Raw genomic sequence first — 22,920 nt, 5'->3', positions numbered from 1 at the left:
GGAGTAATGCATTATGTTGTATTGTTATCTTGCTTAGTTTGTTGGTAAAGTCCGTTGTATCTTTAATGTACATTGGCTGGTTTTGTATAATCAGTTTTAAGAAATAGTCTATCTTATGTATTCCGATATTTTGTGTGTTGGGCTAGAGCAGCCATAAATAATTTGGACCGTGACGACAAATGAATTTGCTGATGCTGGTGACTTTTTTGAATTTTTGGAGTGGATACTGCGTTGGTGTGCATATTATGTGTATTCAAAGGATCATGATATTTGAACGTATCATTTGTCTATTTTAGTACATGTCCGTGTATTTTTCTGGTTGTGTTGTCGCTGTCATTTACATGCACTTTTGTATCGTAATCTCTTTTGGCTTAAAAGTCTGTGACTTTCGTCAATATAATCTGTTTAATTTGATATTGCTATTCAATTTCCCCTGCCATTATCTAATGGTTTTATGGTAATTTTATGGTTCAATTTGATAGTGTTTTAATGGCATTTTTTCTGCCTATGTTATGTTAGATTTGGTTGTATTGAAATGAATTTCGGAATTTTCCAGGGATAAATTTTAAGCCTCTATTCAATGTTATTTCAGGAGTTAATAGTTTAACACAATTGGAACTAATTTGGGATAATTGGATGGTGACGTAATGTCGATTTAATCTTCAAATGTAATCTAATCTGCTTTTCTTTTATATTACACACTTGTTTTTATAAGTAATTTGTGATACTGCAACATTCAGTTATATGGCACCGAACACTTTTCAGAAATTCGCAAAATATGAAAATCCAGTTATCCTAAATTAGTTCCAATCATGCTGCTCATATTCCGAGAGATATTTTAATACATTTAGAGTTCTTAGAGATTTATATTTAGTACGCCTGTGTGTGTCTTGTTTTTGTTTGTTTCTTTAATTAATTCTTTTCTTTTGCTTCCATTATCAGAGAAGATTTCCTCAATCTGTTAAATTTTCTCTGTGAGTATTTTGAATATGATGGCCTGGCCATTGTATTTCAATGGTAGTTCTTTGGCTGAAAAATTTGGTGGCCCTGAAAAAGAGCCTTTTGGTTTGGTTTGGGGAAGTAGTTTTTTGTACGTAACAACTTATATTTTGAGTTAATGTGTAAGTTGTTATTTGACTTCTTCTTCGAAACGTCCGAGGAGCTTCTTTGCTTGTTGTATTTGGTCTCTTTCTGTTAGAGATTGTATTCCTTGTAAGACTGTTTTGGTATTTTCATTTGCCAGTTATTGGACCGGTTATATTTGTGTTCGGGCACGTGTATAATGTTGAGAGAGGTGTATGAAACACGGAGCCTACTTTTACCTCGTTGTAGACTATAGTGTCCCAACACTGTGTCCAAAATTATAGAAGACGAAAATATGAAACATATTACGAGTAAGATAGGAAAACACTGAATATCCGCAAAAATAGTATGGTGTGTGGAGCTGCATCCCCCTTTGCCGCACCATGTCATTTAGCAGTCATTGTAGCATTGTTTATAATCTACTTTTGTACAGTTCAAGCTTTCCTATAAAATATGGTTTATGTGTTAATTTATGCAAATTAGTATTTAAATTTATTCATCTATGATTACTAACCTTTTTTAGTTGAAGCACTAATAGAAATGTGATTTTACAAGCAGACTTTAACAATATAAAGCCTAATTTTTCTGCTTCCAATGGTAATTTGTGATAATTTTGTGTTAATTTATGCAAATTAGCATTTAAATTTATTCATCTGTGATTACTAACCTTTTATTAGTTGAAGCACTTATAGAAATGTGCTTTTACTAGCAGACTTTAACAATATAAAGTCTACTTCTACTGCTTCCAATGGTAATTTGTGATAATTTTGTGTTAATTTATGCAAATTAATATTTAGATTTATTCATCTATGATTACTAACCTTATTTTAGTTGAAGCACTAATAGAAATGTGCTTTTACTAGCAAATTTTAACATTATAAAGCACTTCTAATGCTTACAATGGTAATTTGTGATAATGTGGCGGCCATTTTGTTTATGCTAATTATCTAAAATTGCTCAATACTGACAGAGATCCAGTAACCATTTTTTTCACTTTGGTTATCTTGACTAGCAAAATCCGGTTTAAAAAAACTTAAGACCCTAACACAAGGTTCAGGACAAAAAGTGGATTTGGCTGCCGGACTACTAGGAGAAGTAAGACATGGTGATCAACAGTTGGTTGTGGGCCAAGTCGTAGCAGGCCGGTACGTTGTGGGACCGGATTCTCTAGCTATATCCGTGTACGTCAACGCGGTGACCGTCTCCTAACAACATCTCACGTGTCCTGCTCTGGCTTGCCGATCATGGTCTTGAGTGTAATTAGCTCACGTGTGTAAACACGTGGGCTATTGTCATAGCGATGTCTGTCTGTCTGTCCGTGTGTGTGTGTGTGTGTGTGTTAGTGTGTGTGTGTGTGTCTGTCTGTCTGTCTGTTTACACGATTACTCAAAAACGCCTGAACAGATTCAAGTCAGATTTGGTACACAGGTACCATGTGGTACTTGCAAGAACTGATTAGATTTTAGTGTGGCTTGCATATTAATGAAGTTATGCAATATCGAATTTTTCCATACAATGGTTTCCCTATGGAGACGGTAATGACAGTGTAGACATATATCAAGAAATACTGCACAAAATTTCATGAAACTTTGCAGAGATGACAATCTAAGAACATTATGATGGTACTGTGAGTGTCATGTCAATTATCTTCTCATTTGAATATTTAATGAACTTTTGTTATTAGTGAGATAACTCTGAAATTCCAGCACCAAACTTGATGATACTTGCAACAAATATTGATCTAATATATATCTAATTATAGTTAGAAGCATTAGGCAGTGTAAAGTTAATAAATAGCTCATTTGCATATTTTATGAAGGTTTGTAATTAGTCACATAACTCCGATATAACTACACCAAATGTGATGAAATTTGCTGCAGATACTGAGCCGACTGATATCTAACTGTAGTGTAAAGCATTTAGTAGTGTAGAATTAATTAAGGGTTCATTTGCATATTTAATGAACTTTGTAATAAGGTATATAACTCTGAAATTACAGCACCCAAGTCAGTGAAATTGGGTACAGATATTGTTTTGATAAATATATAATTGTACTGAGAAGCATTTGGCAGTGTCAAGTTAACAAATAGGTCATTTGCATATTTTATGAAGTTCAGTAATTAGTGGTATAACTCCAAAATAACTGCACCAAATGTGCTGAAACCTGCTGCAGATACTGATCCGACAGATATCTAATTGTGGTGTAGAGCATTTAGTTGTGTGAAGTTAATTAAGGGTTCATTTGCATATTTAATGAACTTTGTAATTAGTGATTTTTCTCCAAAATTACAGCATCAAATTTGATGAAACTTGCTACAGATGTTGATCTGATAAATATCCAATTGTACTGAGAAGCATTGAGCAGTGTCAAGTTAATAATTAGCTCATTTGCATATTCCATGAAGTCTTATAATTAGTCATATAACTCCGAAATAACTGCATCAAATGTAGTGAACACTGCTGCACATACTGATACGACAGATATCTAACTGTGTTGTAAAGCATTTAGTAGTATAAAATTAATAAAGGGTTCATTTGCATATTTAATAAACTTTGTAAATAGGTATATACTCTGAAATTTCGGCACTAAAATTTGGTGAAACGTGCTACAGATATTGACTTGATAAATATTTAATTGTGCTATGAATCATTGAACAGTGTCAAGTTAATGTAGGGTTTATTTGCGTATTTAATGAACTTTGTAATAAGTGATATTACTCTAAAATTACAGCATTAAATTGAATAAAACGTGCTACAAATGTTGATCTGATGGATATCTAATTGTCCCATAAAGCATTGAGCAGTGTCAAGTTAATTGACAGCTCATTCGCATATTAAATAAAGTTTTGTAATTAGTGATTAAACTCTGAGAGTACTGTGCGAAGTTTTCAAAAAAACCTGCTACATATAGTGATAACATATATCTCATTGTTCTGTGAAGCGTACTACTATTAATGAACCTGTTGTAAAACACGTGAGCATATTCAGTTCATATCTGGTTTTTGTGTTAGGCATTGTGCTTGTTGCTGGTCTACATATATAGGCAATGTTGATCATTTTAGTTATGTATTTTCACTGTACTGTACATAGCATTGTGTACAACCAGCGTGATCGCGCGCGATCAAAGCTTTTTGTTCACTGTGTCTGCGTGCAGTAAACTCAGCGACATAATGTGCTGAGTGTAGTGTCCCAATGTTCGTATCTCTACACGAGTTTATAGATAGAAATACACCACTGAAGTTCGTTTCCGATCTTAATATTTTACTATTGCATGATGTTGAGTCTTACAAAGGCCTTAACAAAGTGGGGGACTGCTCCCATCTCACTCCGATTGAAGTTGAGAAGACTTGTTTACAAAAATTTATGTTTATCAACAAAAATATCACGCACGCGCAGCGCGACGACCACTGCGCTTAAACACTGAAAGCACTCGTTTACACAAAATCTCTACTATTTATTATTCATACTTACGTTAACTTAAAGCCCCACTAGTTGTAACTTTAGAAATTTGTTGACATCAAAATTTCTTCCTATTTCCTCCTGGCTTTCTCTGAATCCAACCCTCTGAAGGGATGTGGGCTTTTACTGCATTAGAAAACCATTCCTTTGTGAAGCATTTGGCAAGTAAATTCAAATTTTAACGGTCATTTTGACTTCCCGCCATTTTCAAAAATCGGTAATATTACAAAGGAAACATAACAGACAATGTCACAGTTAAAAACATTCACCCTTTTGCATTACGTGTACAGTTTATGTGTAGATTTCATTTCAGATATGCACAGTATCCATTGATTTTTGCTTTTCTGCAAGGGGCTACCATGAAATCGCAGTATAATCTTTATCTTGTTAAAAATTCCATATACATTCCCAGCCCAAGTTAATAATAAGTGTATACACAAACCTAAATTAATACATTCTGACAAAAATTATTCTAACTTGAAAGTACAAATAAAAATAACGCTAAAAGATACAGCTAGTGGGGCTTTGAATCTGTAATTTCGATAAGCACGACACATTGACTTAAAGCTCATGTGTATTTAATGAATTTCTGTTATTAGGCCGTATATCAATATTGAAGGACCAAACCTCTGCCATTTATTGATGACATTTAGCCCCACTAATACTGTAATTTTGATGAAAATGACATTGTGATTGTTAGCTCATTTGCATTTGTGATGAATTTCTGTTATAAGGCTATGTTTTGATATTGCCTACACTGATTTTGACCCAACCTTTGCTATTTATTTATCATACCTAGGTCTATCTATGCTTTAAATCTGATAAGCATGGCATTCTGATTATAAGCTCATTTGCATTTTTATAAGTTCTATTATCTGGCCATATATAAATACAGTAGGCATTGATTTTGATAAAACCAGTGCTTTTAATTAGTCTCTGCATGACAAAGTCATGCACTCATGACAACACTCTATGGCATGCACATTATGTCGATTTAGTTTGCAATCTTATCCAATAGGAAGCCATTTGCGCATTAAGCTATAATTTCCATACACCATGACTGATTACATTCAAAGTTTGCGAAAAGGCAATACTCTATTCTCGATTAATGTTTTCCATTTATTTTGCGATAAATTCCAATATGGGCAATTGATGGCTACTTTGTTTTAATTTGTATTGGTCATTTGACTGGTTTCAATCATCCTCGGCAAAAATACATATTATTATGACATTCAGATGCATGTCAGTTTATCTTTAATTATAAGTCAATATGCCAGCCTTGTGGCCATTTTTTGCATTTGTCCCCCGAGTCACTACCCAGACATGACTGGACGTATTCCATTCAAACTTAGCTTAAGGACAGAGTACTATAACATGCACCTGCATGTGATCATATTTTGCAACATCGTAAAATGTGTATGCTGGGTGGCAATTTTGTTTTACTTTTTATCAGTGTTGAGGTAGTGCTCAGGCATGCCTAGGTAGCTCAATCATTTGCTGTTTTTGTACCTTTGGGAATGTGAGTTGAGGTATCAGTGTAGATCATAATGCTTTCATTAACTGTAATTGTATAGGTGATATGATCAAACATGGCTACCTGACGGCCATTTTTATTGTTTAGCCTTTTTCGTCAGGCTGGAGCCATCAAGTAAAGATATCAACCCAAATTTCATTTGAATTTGTCACAATGTCAAGGTACTATAACAGTAACACATTCTAATTGGTGCGATATTTTGACTAAGATTCAGTTACATCTAGTCAAATCACCTAAATTAGAGGTGGGGACTGTGTCATTTAAAATTACTTGTCAATATGTAAATTGCCCACAGCGCCCTCATACAAGTGGTAAAAAATTATCACTTGCAATAATTTTCAACTGATACTTTCAATCTGTGTCAGATATATACGGTAAGAATTTCCTCGACTAGACGCTAACTGTAATTAACTTTGTTTGTTTTCAAAATCCCTTCTACATATGCAAAAGATGAATAGTGATCTTATTTTATTTTATTTTAATTTAACTCTACCTTCTTTTTTAGACATGTTTTCAACTAAATACCATTATCTATATTACCAACTCGATAAATAACTAATAAGTTACATTTAAATGAGCATGTAGAGAGAGAGAGCGCGCGCGCGAGAGAGAGCGAGAGAGAGAGAGAGAGAGAAGAGAGAGAGAGAGAGAGAGATCGCGATCTTGAGGCTGTATTTATCTCAGGCATGTTGCGGCATTGGTGCAGTCAGGGTGTACTGGAAATGTGAATAATGTAACCTCACAGAGCCGCAAGCTGAAAGTCTGCCTGTTGTAAAACCACATATGATCAGACCAACGCTGATGGCGACCTACAGTTATCATACATTTCCCTCCCAGAGACGTCGTTTATTCAAGTTCTGTGTAAACAATTTTAGAAAATCTTTCAGACGACACGATTTTGTTAAATAAAATCCCAGTGCACATACACATCCTTATCACATGCCCTGCATATGATCGTTTGATGCAATAAGTTCCAAACCAAGTTCATTGTAATTGAAAGAATCAAACATTCTTTACCAGCACAGCTACCAATCAAATACAATCACCAATTAATCATCTACTTCATCACAATTAAATCAGTCCATACAGTATATATATTAATTTCTTTATTCCCATGTTAAATAACCCTATACAATAGAACTGGTTACCATTTTCGAAAAGAAAAAGAACGTTTTCATGGAAAGGAAATTGAGGAAAGTCTTTTGAACATATAGAGAGTAAAGAAAAGGTTTGCTACCTAGTCTTACATACGGATCACAAGGTTAAAATGAAAATAGGAGCAGATTTTTTCCATGTGGCAGACAAAGTAATGGAAATTGATTTCTAAATGACAGACGGCGTAATGTCTCCTCTTGTCATTTTGCTAACGTTTGTATGCTTCTTCCTAGTTAGGACAACTGAAAGATACAATGAAGTGCGAGAGATTTAACAAAAAGAAGATAACACCAATGTCATCTCACAGTGACAGCAACATTTATTGATGAGTCATTTTATCTTATACCCATGACCAATTGCTCAGTCCTTGTGACGTTCACCGTAAAATATCAACAGTGATATTTCACAGTAAACGTCGAGATACGCACGATAAACGTCATCAGTTTTTGAGTGATCCCGAACTACGTTTGGAATTCGAAAGTAAACAAAGGATATAAACTTAACGGCCTCCTAGTTCAATGTGATGTTGCCGACACAAAAGTTTCAAGGGCTTCGAGGAAAGGACATTTCGGAATAACTACGTTGAATCTTATGATGTTACTCCATGGTTATTCAATCAAAGTTATTGTATTTTTTAGACAAGCTCAAGGATACATTCTACCGTTCGAATAGCAGTCTACCTCTGAACAGGTCTTAAGCACATGGAGCGACAGCGATGTCGCGCCAGCGGCGTCTCTTGAAATGGCAACTCTAAGTGTAAGCAAATAAAATAGCCGCCTCTCTCCACTCCCTACGATGTGTTGACGATCGAGTGCGATCGAAATCGGAGAGATTTAGGCAGAGGAAAGATTGTATAAAAGACGTTCTTGAGGTGCAACTATTTTTGAGTCGCGGTATCTTTTCTTAAGGTGTTCACTGAGATACGCAGGATATTGAGAGTGTTGTTGAATTCTTTAAAAACTAGGTCATATACTTTATGTATACTTTACACTAGTAGTTCCGTAATTATGCGCATGGCGGAATACTAGTAAAAGAAAAGCCTCAAAATTTAAGGTTTTCCTATCATTTGTGAAATTCTGGGCATGGTTATACGATAAATCGGTCATTACCTAATGTCGCCAGTTCCTTGCCTCGCATCCAGTATTCGTGTCATTACTGTCATTTGTGATGCGTTAGACACGAGACTTCGTCTCGTTGGTGACGCATTACAAATGACAGTCATGCTCATGTGACACAGGGACAGGCGATATTGGGTAGTATCCTATAATTATCAAAGGCTACTGCCTGATATGTGGTCGACCGCCAACCGATATACGACATGGAAAATTGACGGGATATTAATCGTTTCTCTGACATGATGGAACCGGTTTTCTGCAATAATGGTGGTGGGACGGTCGACAGCCGATGTAATGAATGAATAATCTCTCTATTCCTTCAATAGGGAGGTACAGGAATGTAACACATTATATTTAAAGGTATACGGTCACCTGTTTTTAATAGCCAATCACAGATTTTACGTGGGTGGCCGCTTTTTGAAAAGGGCGCCTCCACACAACCAGCCATAGCATACTTAGCAGCGTCGTCTGCATGTTCTTTGACGTATCAAATATGGAGGACCGACAGCTACTGGTGTTATGGGGTAGTACGCTAAGCCCCGCCTCTTTGCCATGTATGGAATATGCAAATTTACAGTGACCATATACCTTTAAAGCAGCCATTGCATCGTTGCAAATAAGACGGTTTATGTACCGGTACGCTCGTTCTCAGGTACAAAAAATATGGCGTATACCTTTAGGCATAACCTCATACGCAAGAAATGGTCGACTTATATCGACAGTGAAATTTCAAAGGACAATTAAGCCTTGACACTTCCATCCACTAAAGTCTCATGTTTGATGAATTTTAACATACAGTGGGTGAAGGGACGATGCTATATAGATCTAAAATATCACGGTCGCTCGCTTACGCTCTATGCTCCAACTGCCCTGATTTAGAGCTAAAATGCGATCTGGCTCAGCAAGCAAGCGTAGTCAAGGAGGGTTTCACACACGTTTGGTACAATGGTTATGCCTGGCCCGACTGTTTAGGGCAGAAGTGTTGGTAAAATATGAGACGCTGCATAGAGCGAACCAAGGGCTGTGGGAGTTTAAAGCCCCACTAGCTGTAACTCTTGAAATTTGTTGACCTCAAAGTATATTCCTATTCTCTGCTGGTTTCTCTGAATTCTACCCTCTGAGGGAATGTGGGCTTTTGCCGCGGTAGGAACCTTCCTTTGTGAAACACTTGACAAGCATATTCAAATTTTAACGGTCATTTTGATTTCCAAACATTTTCAAAAATTGGTAATATTGCAAGGGAAACAGAACAGACAATGTCACAGTTGTAAAAATTCACTCCTATGCATTACATTGGACTACTCTGTGCAGTTTATGTGAAGATTTCAGTGCAGATATGCACAGTATCCACGGTTTTTGCTTTTCCGCATGGGTTCAGATTTAATGTTTGGACAAACATTTAATTACAGTGTAATCTTTATCTTGTTCAAAATTGCATGATAGTCTCAGAGGGTCGTTAACAATAAGTGCATACACACACCTAAATTAGTACATTCTAACAAACTTATTATAGCTTGAAAGTAAAATAATAAAAACAATGCTAAAAGATACAGCTAGTGGGGCTTTAATATCAAACTCTGAGATAGGTGGAGTACATGACAAACCTTCCTGGGATGACCCAACTCTCTGCAAACTCGGTGACGTTGGTCGTTCTCATCCCGTTTGACTTCACCAAGTCCTGACCTCTCTCTGGGTCACCATTGCCAAACATTCCACACAGTTTGCCCATGAACTCATCGTTACCAACGGTTACAGAAGCCTCGTGGTATTTTCCGGTCCACAGAAGAGATAGCCCACTGTGATGGAGTTCTAATAGAACGCTGTCATCCTTAGCGTGGACATACCCGATGTTGTCACGGAGGTCTAGAGAACGGTCTAATAACAGATGTCCGTCAACCTAAAAAGTGAAGTTTGTCAAATTTTTGTTAGGTCCTACCTGATTTTCATAGTTGTTGTTGTTACTATTGTTATTGTTGTGGTTGATACAGGGACTGTTATTGGAAAACTACATTTTAAGGAATACGGTTTTGCAAAAAATAAACACACTTCGATTAATTTAAAATACGTCACTAGACTAAAAAATTGGGAAGTATATCAGCTTATCAAAACTAACATGATGAAGATGGACCAGAGTTTACCTCGTAATATGAATATAGTTCTGAAATAATTTTACTCGCCCATGGTTGATGCCATGACCCATAAAACCAAAGCTCAAGGCATATCAGCAAATTTGCACAAACTGTCTTGGAGTGATTTTTCTTTTTTCGCAGGTAAAAACCACAGGAGCTATTGTTATTAGACTCCAGAGTTTCTTTGACAAATATTGAGGAATACCACAAGCCAAATTTTCACTTTCAGCAATTTTGAAGTCTGGTTTGAAAGATTTGAACTTTTATTCTGCGAGACAGTCATAAAGTTAAAGGAGTTTATTCTGTGACCCTGAATTAAGATAACAGCGAGACTCGCCGAATATTCATTGGAAGAAGAAGAGGCATGATTATGGATGATCGAGTGCAGTTTCAGGATTGTACAATGTTATTTCCCGTAGCAGTAGTATGTGATATGCTTGAAAGTGTACAATTTCCATATGATACAGTCGGATAGGTTTTGCCAAGCTTGACAGCACAATTCTTAATGTACTTAATCGTAACAGCTCTGTAATGAGCATACAACGTCCGGAAATATTAAGACCAGTAAAATCGCAAAGGACATTTCTAGGAAGGGTATACATACGTCAAATTAGGAGAGTTGTTTCTGGTCAGTACTTACAATACTTAAAAAAAATTGCATCAACCGTTTCTGCTCTTATTGTGGAAAAGAGATCGGCGATAGAGAAAAATGAAGCATGAAGGTCCAAAGATGGACCAGCTATGCTTTACAAGACTACCTCATCTCCAAGTATTCAAATAAACAGAATTCAATACATCACATGAAAATAACAATAAGGCTTATATTTTTTGGAAAGCCGCCTGAAATGAAAAAAAAATGCAAGTCGTCGAGCTTGTTTTCGAATGGAGCCATGACTTTAAACAATCCTTGTTATGTTTATCGGCTTATTTTTAAACTTACCCAGATAGAATTGTCATCCAGGAACGTGTAGGTGTGGCCATTACTTAGTCTCGTTGTTACCGCCACCATTCTTGTTGGGGGTTCAGTCGGGCTGTCTCGCCCACGGAAGTCAGCAGATATGTCGAAAGAGGGAGTATCTGACCGACAGTCCTTGACCAGTGTGTAGCTGCAGTAACCTTGGAAATTGTAGTGAACACCACTGAAGGTACTCAAGTGAGGATCTTTTTTCCCGTTCCCGTTCATGCCTACAAAATATGACACAGAAAAGGATTGTTCATCGCTGCACAGAGGTGTTATGTTCTCACCGTTCACGTGACTTACATTTGATTATAGCGTGTTTGTTCAGAAAACTTGATAACGTTTGTCATAAGCTTGTTTACCGATACAGCTATCACTGTTGTGGAATAGCCCGGGTTCTGTACTATGGTAGGGCAAATGAACGAGATTTTCAAAGTTCTTTATTCATGTGGAACTCAATTTGAAATACTTTTTAGGAAAACTATATCTGTTTTGTAAGACGATGCTACTAGAATCTATTACAGACTGGATACAACAGAAATATACTAACATTTTAAGATCCAGATGATACCCCAGTACTTTTCTTTGTAAATGATTATCCAGTATATCCAGTAATCTTCGTAGCAGCTTGGGACCAGAATAACGATTATAAGTTTGGTCTGTCCTGCCACCACGGTTGCGTTTTGCTTAGAGACTTCTTCATCAGTTCCATTTTGTGTCACTGTGAACTCAATGATGGTGTCTGTGTCGACAGGTTTGTTGAGATTAATAATTATTATAATTAGGCGCTTCAAACAAGATTTCCAATGGCCCACTACCGTGAGGAAATCATCTGTAAAAAAGATAGACGAAAGATGGTATCAGAGAGCACCTAATGACAACAGAAAAAAACATTTATCTGTAAAAGAGAAGCGCCATCGTCGTCCTGAATTAGAGGGTGTATGTTTTTCTTTGGGTTGGTCAATATGCTCGGAAAGTTGTTTGCAATTGGTTGATTGTGATTATTCAAAGCAGCATAAGGAGTCGTCAACTGAGGATTCAGTATAACTGATTAACTGTTTTGAAATGCGTTGTGAGTGTTACCGATTTTCAGTCAACCAGCAATATAAATGATGTTCAGGTAATCGGCTTCATATTATTGCCAATTATTCATTATACTTTATTAGAAGGTTTATTCTCAGGCTCTGTATTGACGGCAAGTTTCGGGCTTAAGTTAAATCGAAGTTGGCCTGCATTCCTTTGGTGGTAATTTGGAAAAACTCCGATGGGACCGCTTGGTAAAATTGCAGAGGTGGGGTCCGAAAGGGAGGCTAATGTGTATATCTGGTCGTATCCTCCATCACATATTTTACCCAGTGTGGAATGTTATTCGGTTTTTTTGTAGACTAGATGAAACAGTGAATTAAATCATTTCAAAGGTATAAGAAAATGCATGTGTACACATGATACCTGCCTATAAACTCGTTTAAAATTAACGCTGTAATATTTGTCGAAGTGCGCAAATGGTTGCGAAAAACTAGTATCTTGCATTGGCGCATAATAAGACACACGTCCTTTATCGCACAGCTTGTTAAACGGTTGTCCCATGTAATTTATCTGCCATAGCCATAGCACGGCACGATATTTTAAATTAAGGTTTAAGAATTGCAGGATCGAACAGGCGAACAGGATATTTTCTTCTCTCCGATATTGGATGTTTTTAAGAATGAAGTACTGCGATGTGGGTTTCAGTTTGGCGCTTTTGTCAAAGAAACAGTAAGTTTGTTCTAACCTGCAGTGCTAAAGTCCTCCTTAGGAACGTCTACGGCACGTGTCTGTGGATAATGTTGAGACGGCCGTTAGTACGTGGATTGCTCCAGTTGAAAAAAAATCCTTCCCGATGTTTACATCACCGTGAAATGTCTCGCAAACAGGGATCAGAATTTTGTTTTAGATATGACAAATGGTTGTATAATTGATGATACAATCCCTTGTTTCTGCTTTTCCGTTCAGTGTACCATAAACAGCATTGGGACTGATTATGGATAATTGTATCTTCATATTTTTCAAATTTCTCTAAAGTGTTGGGTGCCCTATTGCTGAATGTTGCAACATTACAAATTACTCATAAAAACAAGTGTGTAACTTAAAAAGAAAAGTAGATAAGGTTACATTTGCAGATTAAATCGACATTACTTCACCATCCAATCATCCCGAATTAGTTCCAATCGTGTTTATTGGTAAATTACAAACGGGTAAATCTGCTTGTCCCGATCCACTTTCAGCAGAAAAAATTATTCATGGCATTAGGTATGAGTTAACTCGTTTAAAACTTTAATATATTTGAAAAAAAGAAAATTGTACAAATTAAGACATTTATTTGTCCAAATCTATTTTGTGCAACGGTGCAAAAGGTGCCTATATACAAATACAGGCATTCATACAAACGTACACACACATACATACATACATACATACATACATACTCAACCTACCTACCTGCATGCAAGTTCAATTAAAATACGTAGTAAAATATTGAAAAGTGATTACTTACGACTGCTTCACCAACAAGGACTAACCCCGCCAACACGGCAAATATTGCTACCAGCTTCATTTCAACGTTGTACTGCACACTGTGTATCTTACGCTACTTTCAGTGTTTCTTGTAGGACGCCGGACCTCTTGTACGGGATGTTTGCAGGAGGCTGTGTGACAATTTGCAGGAAGTGGTCGGGTATATATATCCTTGTCTTGCAGACAACATCCAATTAAATCAGGCCAGACTGTCGTCGTGCACCGGTAAGAACTGGTAGCGATAAAGATGGTACAGGGACAGCCGGTTCTTGGGTTCATCAAAGGGTGAATATACACGAGATACTTTCCAAAAAAGTAAAGGTATACTTTACCGTTACTTAGTATCCACCAATGGTGTTTTAGAGAACGATATGCACCGCTCCCCCAATTAGGAAATGTGTACTTTCATTGGGTACCTGCGGTCATCGCCGTAGAAAGTTATTGTTCTGAGCATGCGCACAACTAAAATAGTCATTGTAATGATTTAATCATATTGCAAATATCACGCATTTTGTCCACAGCTAAAATGGTCTCATCAGACTGTCGTATATGCAGCCAGCGTTCATACATTTCACCAGCATTGTCATAACTTTTTTTTCTGATTACGTGCTAGCGATGACGTACACCTGCGCGACAGCTTTTGATGAATTTTCCATTTCAATCGATATAAGAAACTATATATAAAATATAAATAACTAGGAAGCTTTGTCACTGATAATTTTGGACGTTTTTTCCGGGAACGAGAATGCAATACAATATTCTTGTGAATGCAGATCGAAGCCCTTTCCTTACAAAAAAGTATAGGCGTCAATTAAAGGAAGTTATTGCTCCTTTCAACACTGTATAGTTAACTACAGAAACGAAGTTTAGTAGCCTCTAACAGCTGCAACAGATCTGCAATATATCTTCGACTGGCAGAATTATGTCAAAAAGGCCGATGAGCTGATATTTTTCCGGGTACTGTGAACTGACTAAAGGAGGACAATATTTTTCACGACGTCAGTGGTCAACACACAGAGAAAGTCATACATACGTCTATATACGTATATGTAAGCATACGTAAATTAACAAGGTGAGTGCCAGGTTCGATGTTTTGAGTCACACGGAAAGGGAGCCGTTATTATTTACGGCGTGAGGAGTCGGAGAAATTTCGTCGGAAAACCCGACATTTCGAGTAACCCCCTGCGAACCATGATGAATTTGAGTAACCCCTCTCCAACTCAGACATTTTGATTGACCCCCCCCCCCCACTTAGCAAAGGTTAAATACCAATACATGTAATTATAATATTGATAAAAATACAGCAAGAGTAAAGACCTTTCAAATCCTGATGTACCCTGCTAGATTATCTTTGGTTATCTCATGACGGTTGAAAGTACTGAAACCAACAATACAAAGTGAGAACAAAATACGTATACGTATACAGATATAAAAGCTCCATGATCATGTTTTGAGTCGCAATACTCAACAACCAAACAATGACAATACATTTTGTAAAAAACAGTTCTCAGTTTGCCAGAGATTGAGGACCAAAGAATATGCAGGAATGGGAAATCTGTAACCGTTGGTCGAAAAACATGTATATGTCAAAAGGTTGTGAATTTTGCTTCGGCTCCGTCGAAGCCTATCCCATGTGCCATAAAATGTGTTGCCACTGCATAAGTGACAAGACTGCACTGTTTGTATTGAATGCCTGGATAGTGCACATTTGTTGAACTCTGAAAAGGTATTGCAAAACACCACCCACACAGTTTTTTAACAGAATCGAATACCGTTTAATGCTATCCAAAGCAATCTTTTAATGTCTCAGACTGGTACTCTAGATAGTATTACGTAAAAATGCAAAAAATGTCATACATTTTACCTTAAACAACCCGAAACACTTTTGTTTCTTTTGGTAATATGTTTGTCTCAGACTTTCGTTCGCGTAAACGTTGAAGCAAATTTAGCCATCTGTGCCTGCATATGGTGCACCCAGTTTACGTAAAACAGAAGCTGCCTCTTTGATAGATTTATGGACTCATTTCTGGTCTGCTGTTTGTTTTGAAATGAAGAGGTCGTCGGAACTAAGCTGAAAGTCACAATATGGACACTGCATCCAAGGTACGTCGGTGATTAATGAAAGTTAAAACACATTTGACTAAACGTACGCTGTAACATTTAAATTTTGTAGCTGTGTTGACGTGATATATATCTAGATATCGTGCAAGAAATACATTGTTTTGAAACAGGAACGTCGCACAGGCGCAATTACGAAAATCCCACCTCATTGATTTGATACATACGCATCAAGTCAAGATTTCACTTCCTTGCGTTTGTTAAAATCGAAGATTTAAATTTCCCAAACGGTTTGTACAAGCGGTCCCTACTGGTGCTTATATGTCACTCGAAAGGGATTGCACCAGTTCGCCCACTCAGTTTTGATTAGACACCATGTGAATATTATGACATTTGATTACTCTACATCCAGATGTACACGGTCCATATGTAGCTCAGACGGTTCACATAAACCCTTGCAGGGTAACACAGCTGTGGATACACTGTCTCAATAGTCTAAAATTTCCGAGGGGTCTTTTTAGTATTAACTCTCTGCGTAGAGATTTCTCCATAACCAATAGTAAAAATCAATCGTCATAATATTCGATGTATCTTGTATGCTTGTACACTCTTGTTGTCCTACTCCTCACATTACGTCAAAAGTCTACGTTGTTCTACTTGTCAATACAACCCACATGTGTATAAAGTCTATTGCAAAGCTAATCCATTGTATTTCGGCATACTTTGAGGAGAAGAGCAACTGCCATCTTTACTTTAGGGTAGTATGCGACCTGAAAATGAAAGACTCAAACTTTCCTAAAGGAATCTTTTAACCATTCTCTTTCAAAATCAAGCATATAGATCAGGACTTAGCGTGCAAATTTTGGAACTAGAGTGACAAATAATCCAAGATTTACTGATATTTGAAATTCAAAATGGCCGCCAATCCTCTGTTAACTCTATGGCGCAAAAATTAAATTTGGATGTTCGAAAAAATAAGGCGGTGAAAGTTTTTCTTTCTCCAAGAGCTTTAAAATGACCCCCTCAAGTGGTAGATCAGAAAAAATTGTAGAACTTAGAGAGTCCGAATATCTGTTTCCGAGGCGCGTCTTACCGTAATTACTTAAATGAATAATGAAAGTACAAAAATCAGCGATTCCCCTTGCAATGATGTGAGAAGATTTCAAAGTGATGTTGACATCTTTATCTTCCCAGATGGAAACACTGTAATCGGGGAGACTTGACCTATTGCGTAAATTAACGATTCCAAGCATAATTTATATTTTATCATATTTGATCATTCCTGCAACGCTTATTCAAAAAGGATTCGCCTTTCTGCATTTTATGGAAATTCCATAAAATTTATTCGTTTATGCGGATACAGAAGTGCATGTCATCAGTTTTCCACACTTCGGACGCTATTGAACAAACAGCGTTATAAGAGAAAGTGGTAGAAGATAGCAAATGAATGAAGAGCAAGAAAAAACAGCATAAGGATTACAATTGGATGTCCATGGTAATGAATAGACCACTTAAGAAAGTATGTATACAATAGTTTATTGATCACAGTCTGGCAACCAGAGGGAACAGAGGAGACAAAATTAAAGCAGTTGCCTGTGATGTACACAGGAGAGAACAAAAGCATCGAAACACTGAGAAAGATCATAAACCATTTGAAAATTTTGCAAATACTGACAATGGCCGTGGCATATCAGACTCAGGGCTTTGCCGATGAAGAAGATAATGATATTGTACACCAGTGATAAAGAAATGCTAAACCTTCTGAGACAGTTTACTGTACATAAGAGATCTGGGGAACGAGCACGAGCTTGGAAAATCTCTTTTCCGCCGATGTTACACTGTGTATCTTTGCACTGGTATTAGCAAATGTCATTCAAAATTTGGATCAAATTTTCTCAAGCAATAGAGAGGGGGTCATGACATTTTTTGTCATATTACAAGAAACACGATTGGAACTAATTTTGGAAAATTGAATCTGTTATATTTTTTCAAATTTATAAAAATAGGCGACCTTTAGTTGAAAGTTACAATATTACAAATTACCCATAAAGCAAGTTTATTGCTAAAAATTGAAAAGCAGACGAGCTTACATTGCAGATCAAACAAACATTACTACACCATCCAATTATCCAAAATTAGCCCCAATCGTGTTTGGGGGTATCATCCTCATTGTTTTTGTTTGTTTGTTTTTTTTTGGAGGGGGGTTTGGGTTGGGAACTACTTCAACATTAGCTCGAAGATGATAACTTCGTGACAATAACTCTTGATCTTCATTATCTTTGCTCTTGAAAAATACACTTTCTTCTTTTACCTATACATACTACGATGAAGTACACAATATGAGTCTCGCAAACACAATACACTTTGTACGAAACGCCACTTTGGCACTGAAAAGCAAATTTCAGCCTGGACTTAAATTCATTCTTCAAAGATAACGGAAAGGTTGAAATGTTGAATGCTCGTTATTTTGACATCTTTTGGAGTATCACGAGAGACACCATATCATGCAAACAGAACAAATGTAATGAAAACTAATCAAAAGTAACTTCTCTTATTGGAATTGAACAACTTGAACCAAATATCGCACCTTATACTTGGTTTAACATAATAGGGGCAATCTGACAGGTAAGAGCAACGCAACATCAAATTGCGGCACGATATTTCAAAGAGAAAATAGTTGTAGTTGATTTTGAATACAATTTTGAGTAGGTCCACTTACACATTTGCATTTTGTGTGCCACCGCTCCATTGTCATTTATTTTGCGTGTTGCTAGAGGTAAAAAATCTTCGAAAGTATACTATGTAGTTAGGTAGGTGTATTTAATCGATGGATGTCGTGGGTATTACAAATCACATACTCCTACCATCAATTGACTTTTGGCTGATCCGCAGCGCCTTTGAATATTTGAAGTGGGGTTCACTTATTGTGAATTTGTGATATGTCCTAGCTTTCGGTCTGGTTATAGATGGAACGTTTTCACCATTTATACCTCGCCCGTTCTTTAAAAACCCAGCAAAACAAAAGTAGAACTAATAAGCTGCATAAGGGAAAAAGCTCCCATGCTGGCACTTTCATCATTTGATATCATAGCAAGGACTATTTCTCGACGAGTATGACATTTTAGACTCGCTAACTTTCACTTCAGACTGTTCATATTTGCATGATTTTTGTTTGCAGTGAGTAGTACAGTGAACAAGGCAAAGCCATTGTAATTAGTGATGCACTTTCCCCCTCGACCATGACTGTGCATTTTTCGCCTAACGTCTGTAGAATCTCTGTATGGCATCGGCTATAAAGGGACTGAGGTAGAGAGAAATAAATGATACCTTCTCCTGAAGCGGCAGAATACGATTATAGCATGATTGCATGTGACAAAAAAGTCTCTCGGGGAAGGTCTGATAGGGGTATCATCACTAGATAGCATCCATTCGATGGCGAATCCAGGAATTCCTTGGTTTTAAAAGATCTGTTTTCTAAACTATAGAAGCAACTTGTCGATTTTTGTGATCTTTTCGGACACTCGAAAAAAATGCAAAAATACATCGCAAAAAAAAGAAGATTAAACAATTTATAGTGACACGTGTGAAAATGATGCGGGAAGTTCATTTAACTATTGATAACATTGTTATAAACAATGGTTATTGGGAATATCTAAATGGCCATAAAGACGGTTCGCCGATACTTGAAAGCTGGACCTATTTTGACACCGGAGAGTTTATAGCGAGGAGAATACCATCTCCCTAACCTATGCGCCAGAAAAAAATCTGTCAGATAACGCTACTTACATCTAGTAGACACAGGCGCCTGTAACAAAAACAGTCAATTATTGATTCGTATATGTGATCTAACCAGCACCACACCATAAAGGTGTCTCAGTTGTTCTCGTAATCTTGTTTATGTTTCAGTCTGGAGATTTTATGGCTACAATATTTTACCATAATTTTTCCAATTCATGCCGACAGCTGTCTAACGCAGAACTTTTTTCCTAATCTATTTCGATAGAATTCCAAAGTTTGCGGAATAATCGTGTAATGAGCCATCAAATGATAACGGGTTAACATAATTTCGTATCGATCCAAACGACTCACCTGACACCCAAATCAGTAATGGTTTCGTAAAGTTTCGCAGCTTTGTTTTGTTGGGCTAAGACCCTCTCCATTTGACGACAAACACGTATTCATGAGTCGTTAGAGAATGATTAGCAAGCAAACTCCTCTTATTAGTTTGAAAATATTAGCACACACATCTAAACGGTAAAAAACTTGAAAACCCCAATGATTTTGGTGTTTGAATATAGGCAAATGTAAAATGATAGATGTCACCATTATGAGAGAGGAGAGAGAGAGAGAGAGAGAGAGAGAGAGAGAGAGAGAGAGAGAGAGAGAGAGAGAAGAGATGGTTTAGTTCGCGTCATGGAGAAAATGATGCTTAAGTGGGCACTCCCATTTGTAACATTTTTAAAACACATTTTTTTAGTGCCAATGGTCGATATTTGACGTGGCGACTGCGCGCGGATCGCGAGATATCGATAAAAACATGTCTTCAAAAAAGTAAAAGTTTGAATTCCGGTGGCCCACCTAAATTCAGCTTGCGAACATCGAACGTTCGGCACTGGGGCCATTGTCACTAAGCTATGGAGTACGAGTCTACACTGACGCTGCTGTACGCCACAGTGTACCACTTGCCTCGGTGATCGGTCATGCCCCGTGGGAGAAAGCTGAGTCTTACTGACTTGGTGATAAAACGAAAACAATTTTTGCTGATTCCACCAGAATTCGCATAGGTGACTAGCCCAGTTACGTGCGGTTGATACATAGCGGCCACCGCGTGGTATGCATAGACGCATACCACGCGCGCGGCGAACCACACGTACTGTGTGGCAGACGACAAAATGTAGTCATCGGAGGCGGCTAATATTTAACACGTAAAAACTTATGTTTATGTGGTATTGCTTAAAAATATAATACAACTGATTTAGAATAATGACAACGACAAAGCTAAGAAGAAGTTTTCAAAAACTGACCTATGGTAAAGGCATAATGCTGTATAAGCTTATAAAGTCTTCGCAGTGGGAGGTAAAATTGCGTCGTTCGAACTTATTATGGACTCCCTAGAATATCGTCAATCAGCACAACAACAAACCTTCGGTGGATTTCGGCATCATAATCAGAAACGATCATGAAACTTCGGGATGTGAAAAATACGCTCGGGAAATGACATGTTTTTATCGATATCTCGCGATCCGAGCGCAGTTGCCACGTCAAATATCGACCGTTGGCATTAAAAAATGTGTTTTTAAAAATGTTACCAATGGGAGTGCTCTTTAAAGAAGAAACGAGTGAAGCTTATTTGACAAAAGACTGAAAAGGGTTATAGGGGTTCTTGTCGCCGACGATAATGAAGTTATTTTCGTATTCATTTTTGTGTTGCAGTCACTAAGAGAAATTGTCAACTGTAGCATAGGTTGCAAAAAATTACTATTTACTTTAAGAAACTAAAGTGACACTATATTGCATAGTACCTAAACATGCGTGTAATTCAACAAATATGCAAATATCAATCTCGTTCTCGTTCTAGTGTTGAAAATAAAATATGCCGCCGCTTTGTCTTGAGGAGGGACTCTGAAAACAAGTTTTAAATGACAGAGATATTTACAAACAATATAGTAAAATTTAAGAATAATATAGTAAAATTTATATTTCTTTCACCTGAGTGGACGTTTTTGCTGGTGGATATTTACTTGTCCCCGAGTCTGTCTGATAGCTCAGTAAAAAGCTTCGTGCTTTTCCGATTACTATATTTGTGTGTACTGCGTGTCTGTGTGTCCTCTGCTCCACGCACACCGTGTTATTCGGTCGCGCACAGAATTGCAACATCCAAGTCGGTTACTGTGACCAATGCTTTTGGGTTGGAAGCAGTGGCCGACTGGTTTTGTGTGAGGCCTATCAGCTAGCGATGTTGCCGTGAGTGTGTGGGGGTTCGAATCCCGTTAGGGTTATAGTAAATTTGTATTACAACAATCGAGGTATTACGTTAGTTTATGTTTCTTCGTGTACCCATTTCATTTTTTGGTTATTTTCTTTCTAACTCTTTTCTCTTCTGAGTGTTGTTTGTTTGTTTGTTTGTTTACTTATTTCATTCAGTCTGAGGCACCTGGTGTGTAGTTAATCATTTCCTAGAGTATATTGGCTACAGATACCAATTACTCTTCTTGACTCCTTAGCGACTCGAATACGAATATGATAATGACTACATCACATCCTCAACTCAAAATTTATCGATAACATATCAAATCAACCGATAACGTAGTAACGAAACTATAACGTAGTAGTTTTTTTTGAACCGATAACGTAGCAAAAATTTACCGATAACGTCGTAATTTTTCTAACGATAAAATACCAACAAATGTACCGATAACGTATCAATGAACCGATAACCGATAGCATCAACTGATAACGTTGAAAAATCAACCAATACCGCATTAAAACAACCAATAACGTATCAATTAACTCATAACGTATCTGATCAAGTGAGTCATGGTTATCGATAGATCGATCGACTTGTAGATAGATAGATAGATAGGTAGGTAGATAGATAGATAGATAGATAGATAGATAGATAGATAGATAGATAGATAGATAGATAGATAGAAAGAGATAGATCGATAGAAAGGTCGACCGATCGATGGATAGATAGGTCGATCACTCACTCTATTGATAGCTAGATCTATGGATCGATCAATCTATCGATTGATAAATTGATGGGTACATCGATCGATAGAACGATGGATCTATCAGTTCGATAGAGTGATAGATCAATCAATCGACAGATCGATCGATAGAATGATCAATGGCTCGATCGATCGATCGATAGAT

The 22,920-nt window shown here is 37.1% G+C and overlaps 1 protein-coding gene across 1 annotated transcript; it reads right to left on the bottom strand.

Annotated features, from left to right (window-relative positions):
• Window positions 1-7,169: 7,169 nt before the first annotated feature.
• Window positions 7,170-14,124, bottom strand: LOC139126901 (kielin/chordin-like protein). Its single transcript, XM_070692824.1, has 6 exons — window positions 13,967-14,124; window positions 13,205-13,247; window positions 11,984-12,265; window positions 11,416-11,660; window positions 9,951-10,243; window positions 7,170-7,473 (listed from the first exon to the last, which is right to left on the bottom strand). Exons 1-6 carry the CDS (start codon window positions 14,024-14,026, stop codon window positions 7,461-7,463), a joined length of 936 nt encoding a protein of 311 aa, XP_070548925.1. The 5' UTR covers window positions 14,027-14,124; the 3' UTR covers window positions 7,170-7,460.
• Between the last annotated feature and the right edge of the window lie 8,796 nt (window positions 14,125-22,920).

This window comes from Ptychodera flava, unplaced genomic scaffold, assembly GCF_041260155.1.
Source record: "Ptychodera flava strain L36383 unplaced genomic scaffold, AS_Pfla_20210202 Scaffold_157__1_contigs__length_76673_pilon, whole genome shotgun sequence".
NCBI lineage: Eukaryota > Metazoa > Hemichordata > Enteropneusta > Ptychoderidae > Ptychodera > Ptychodera flava.
The sequence above is the reverse complement of the archived record's forward strand: the minus strand, read 5'-3'. Positions and strand labels throughout refer to the sequence as shown.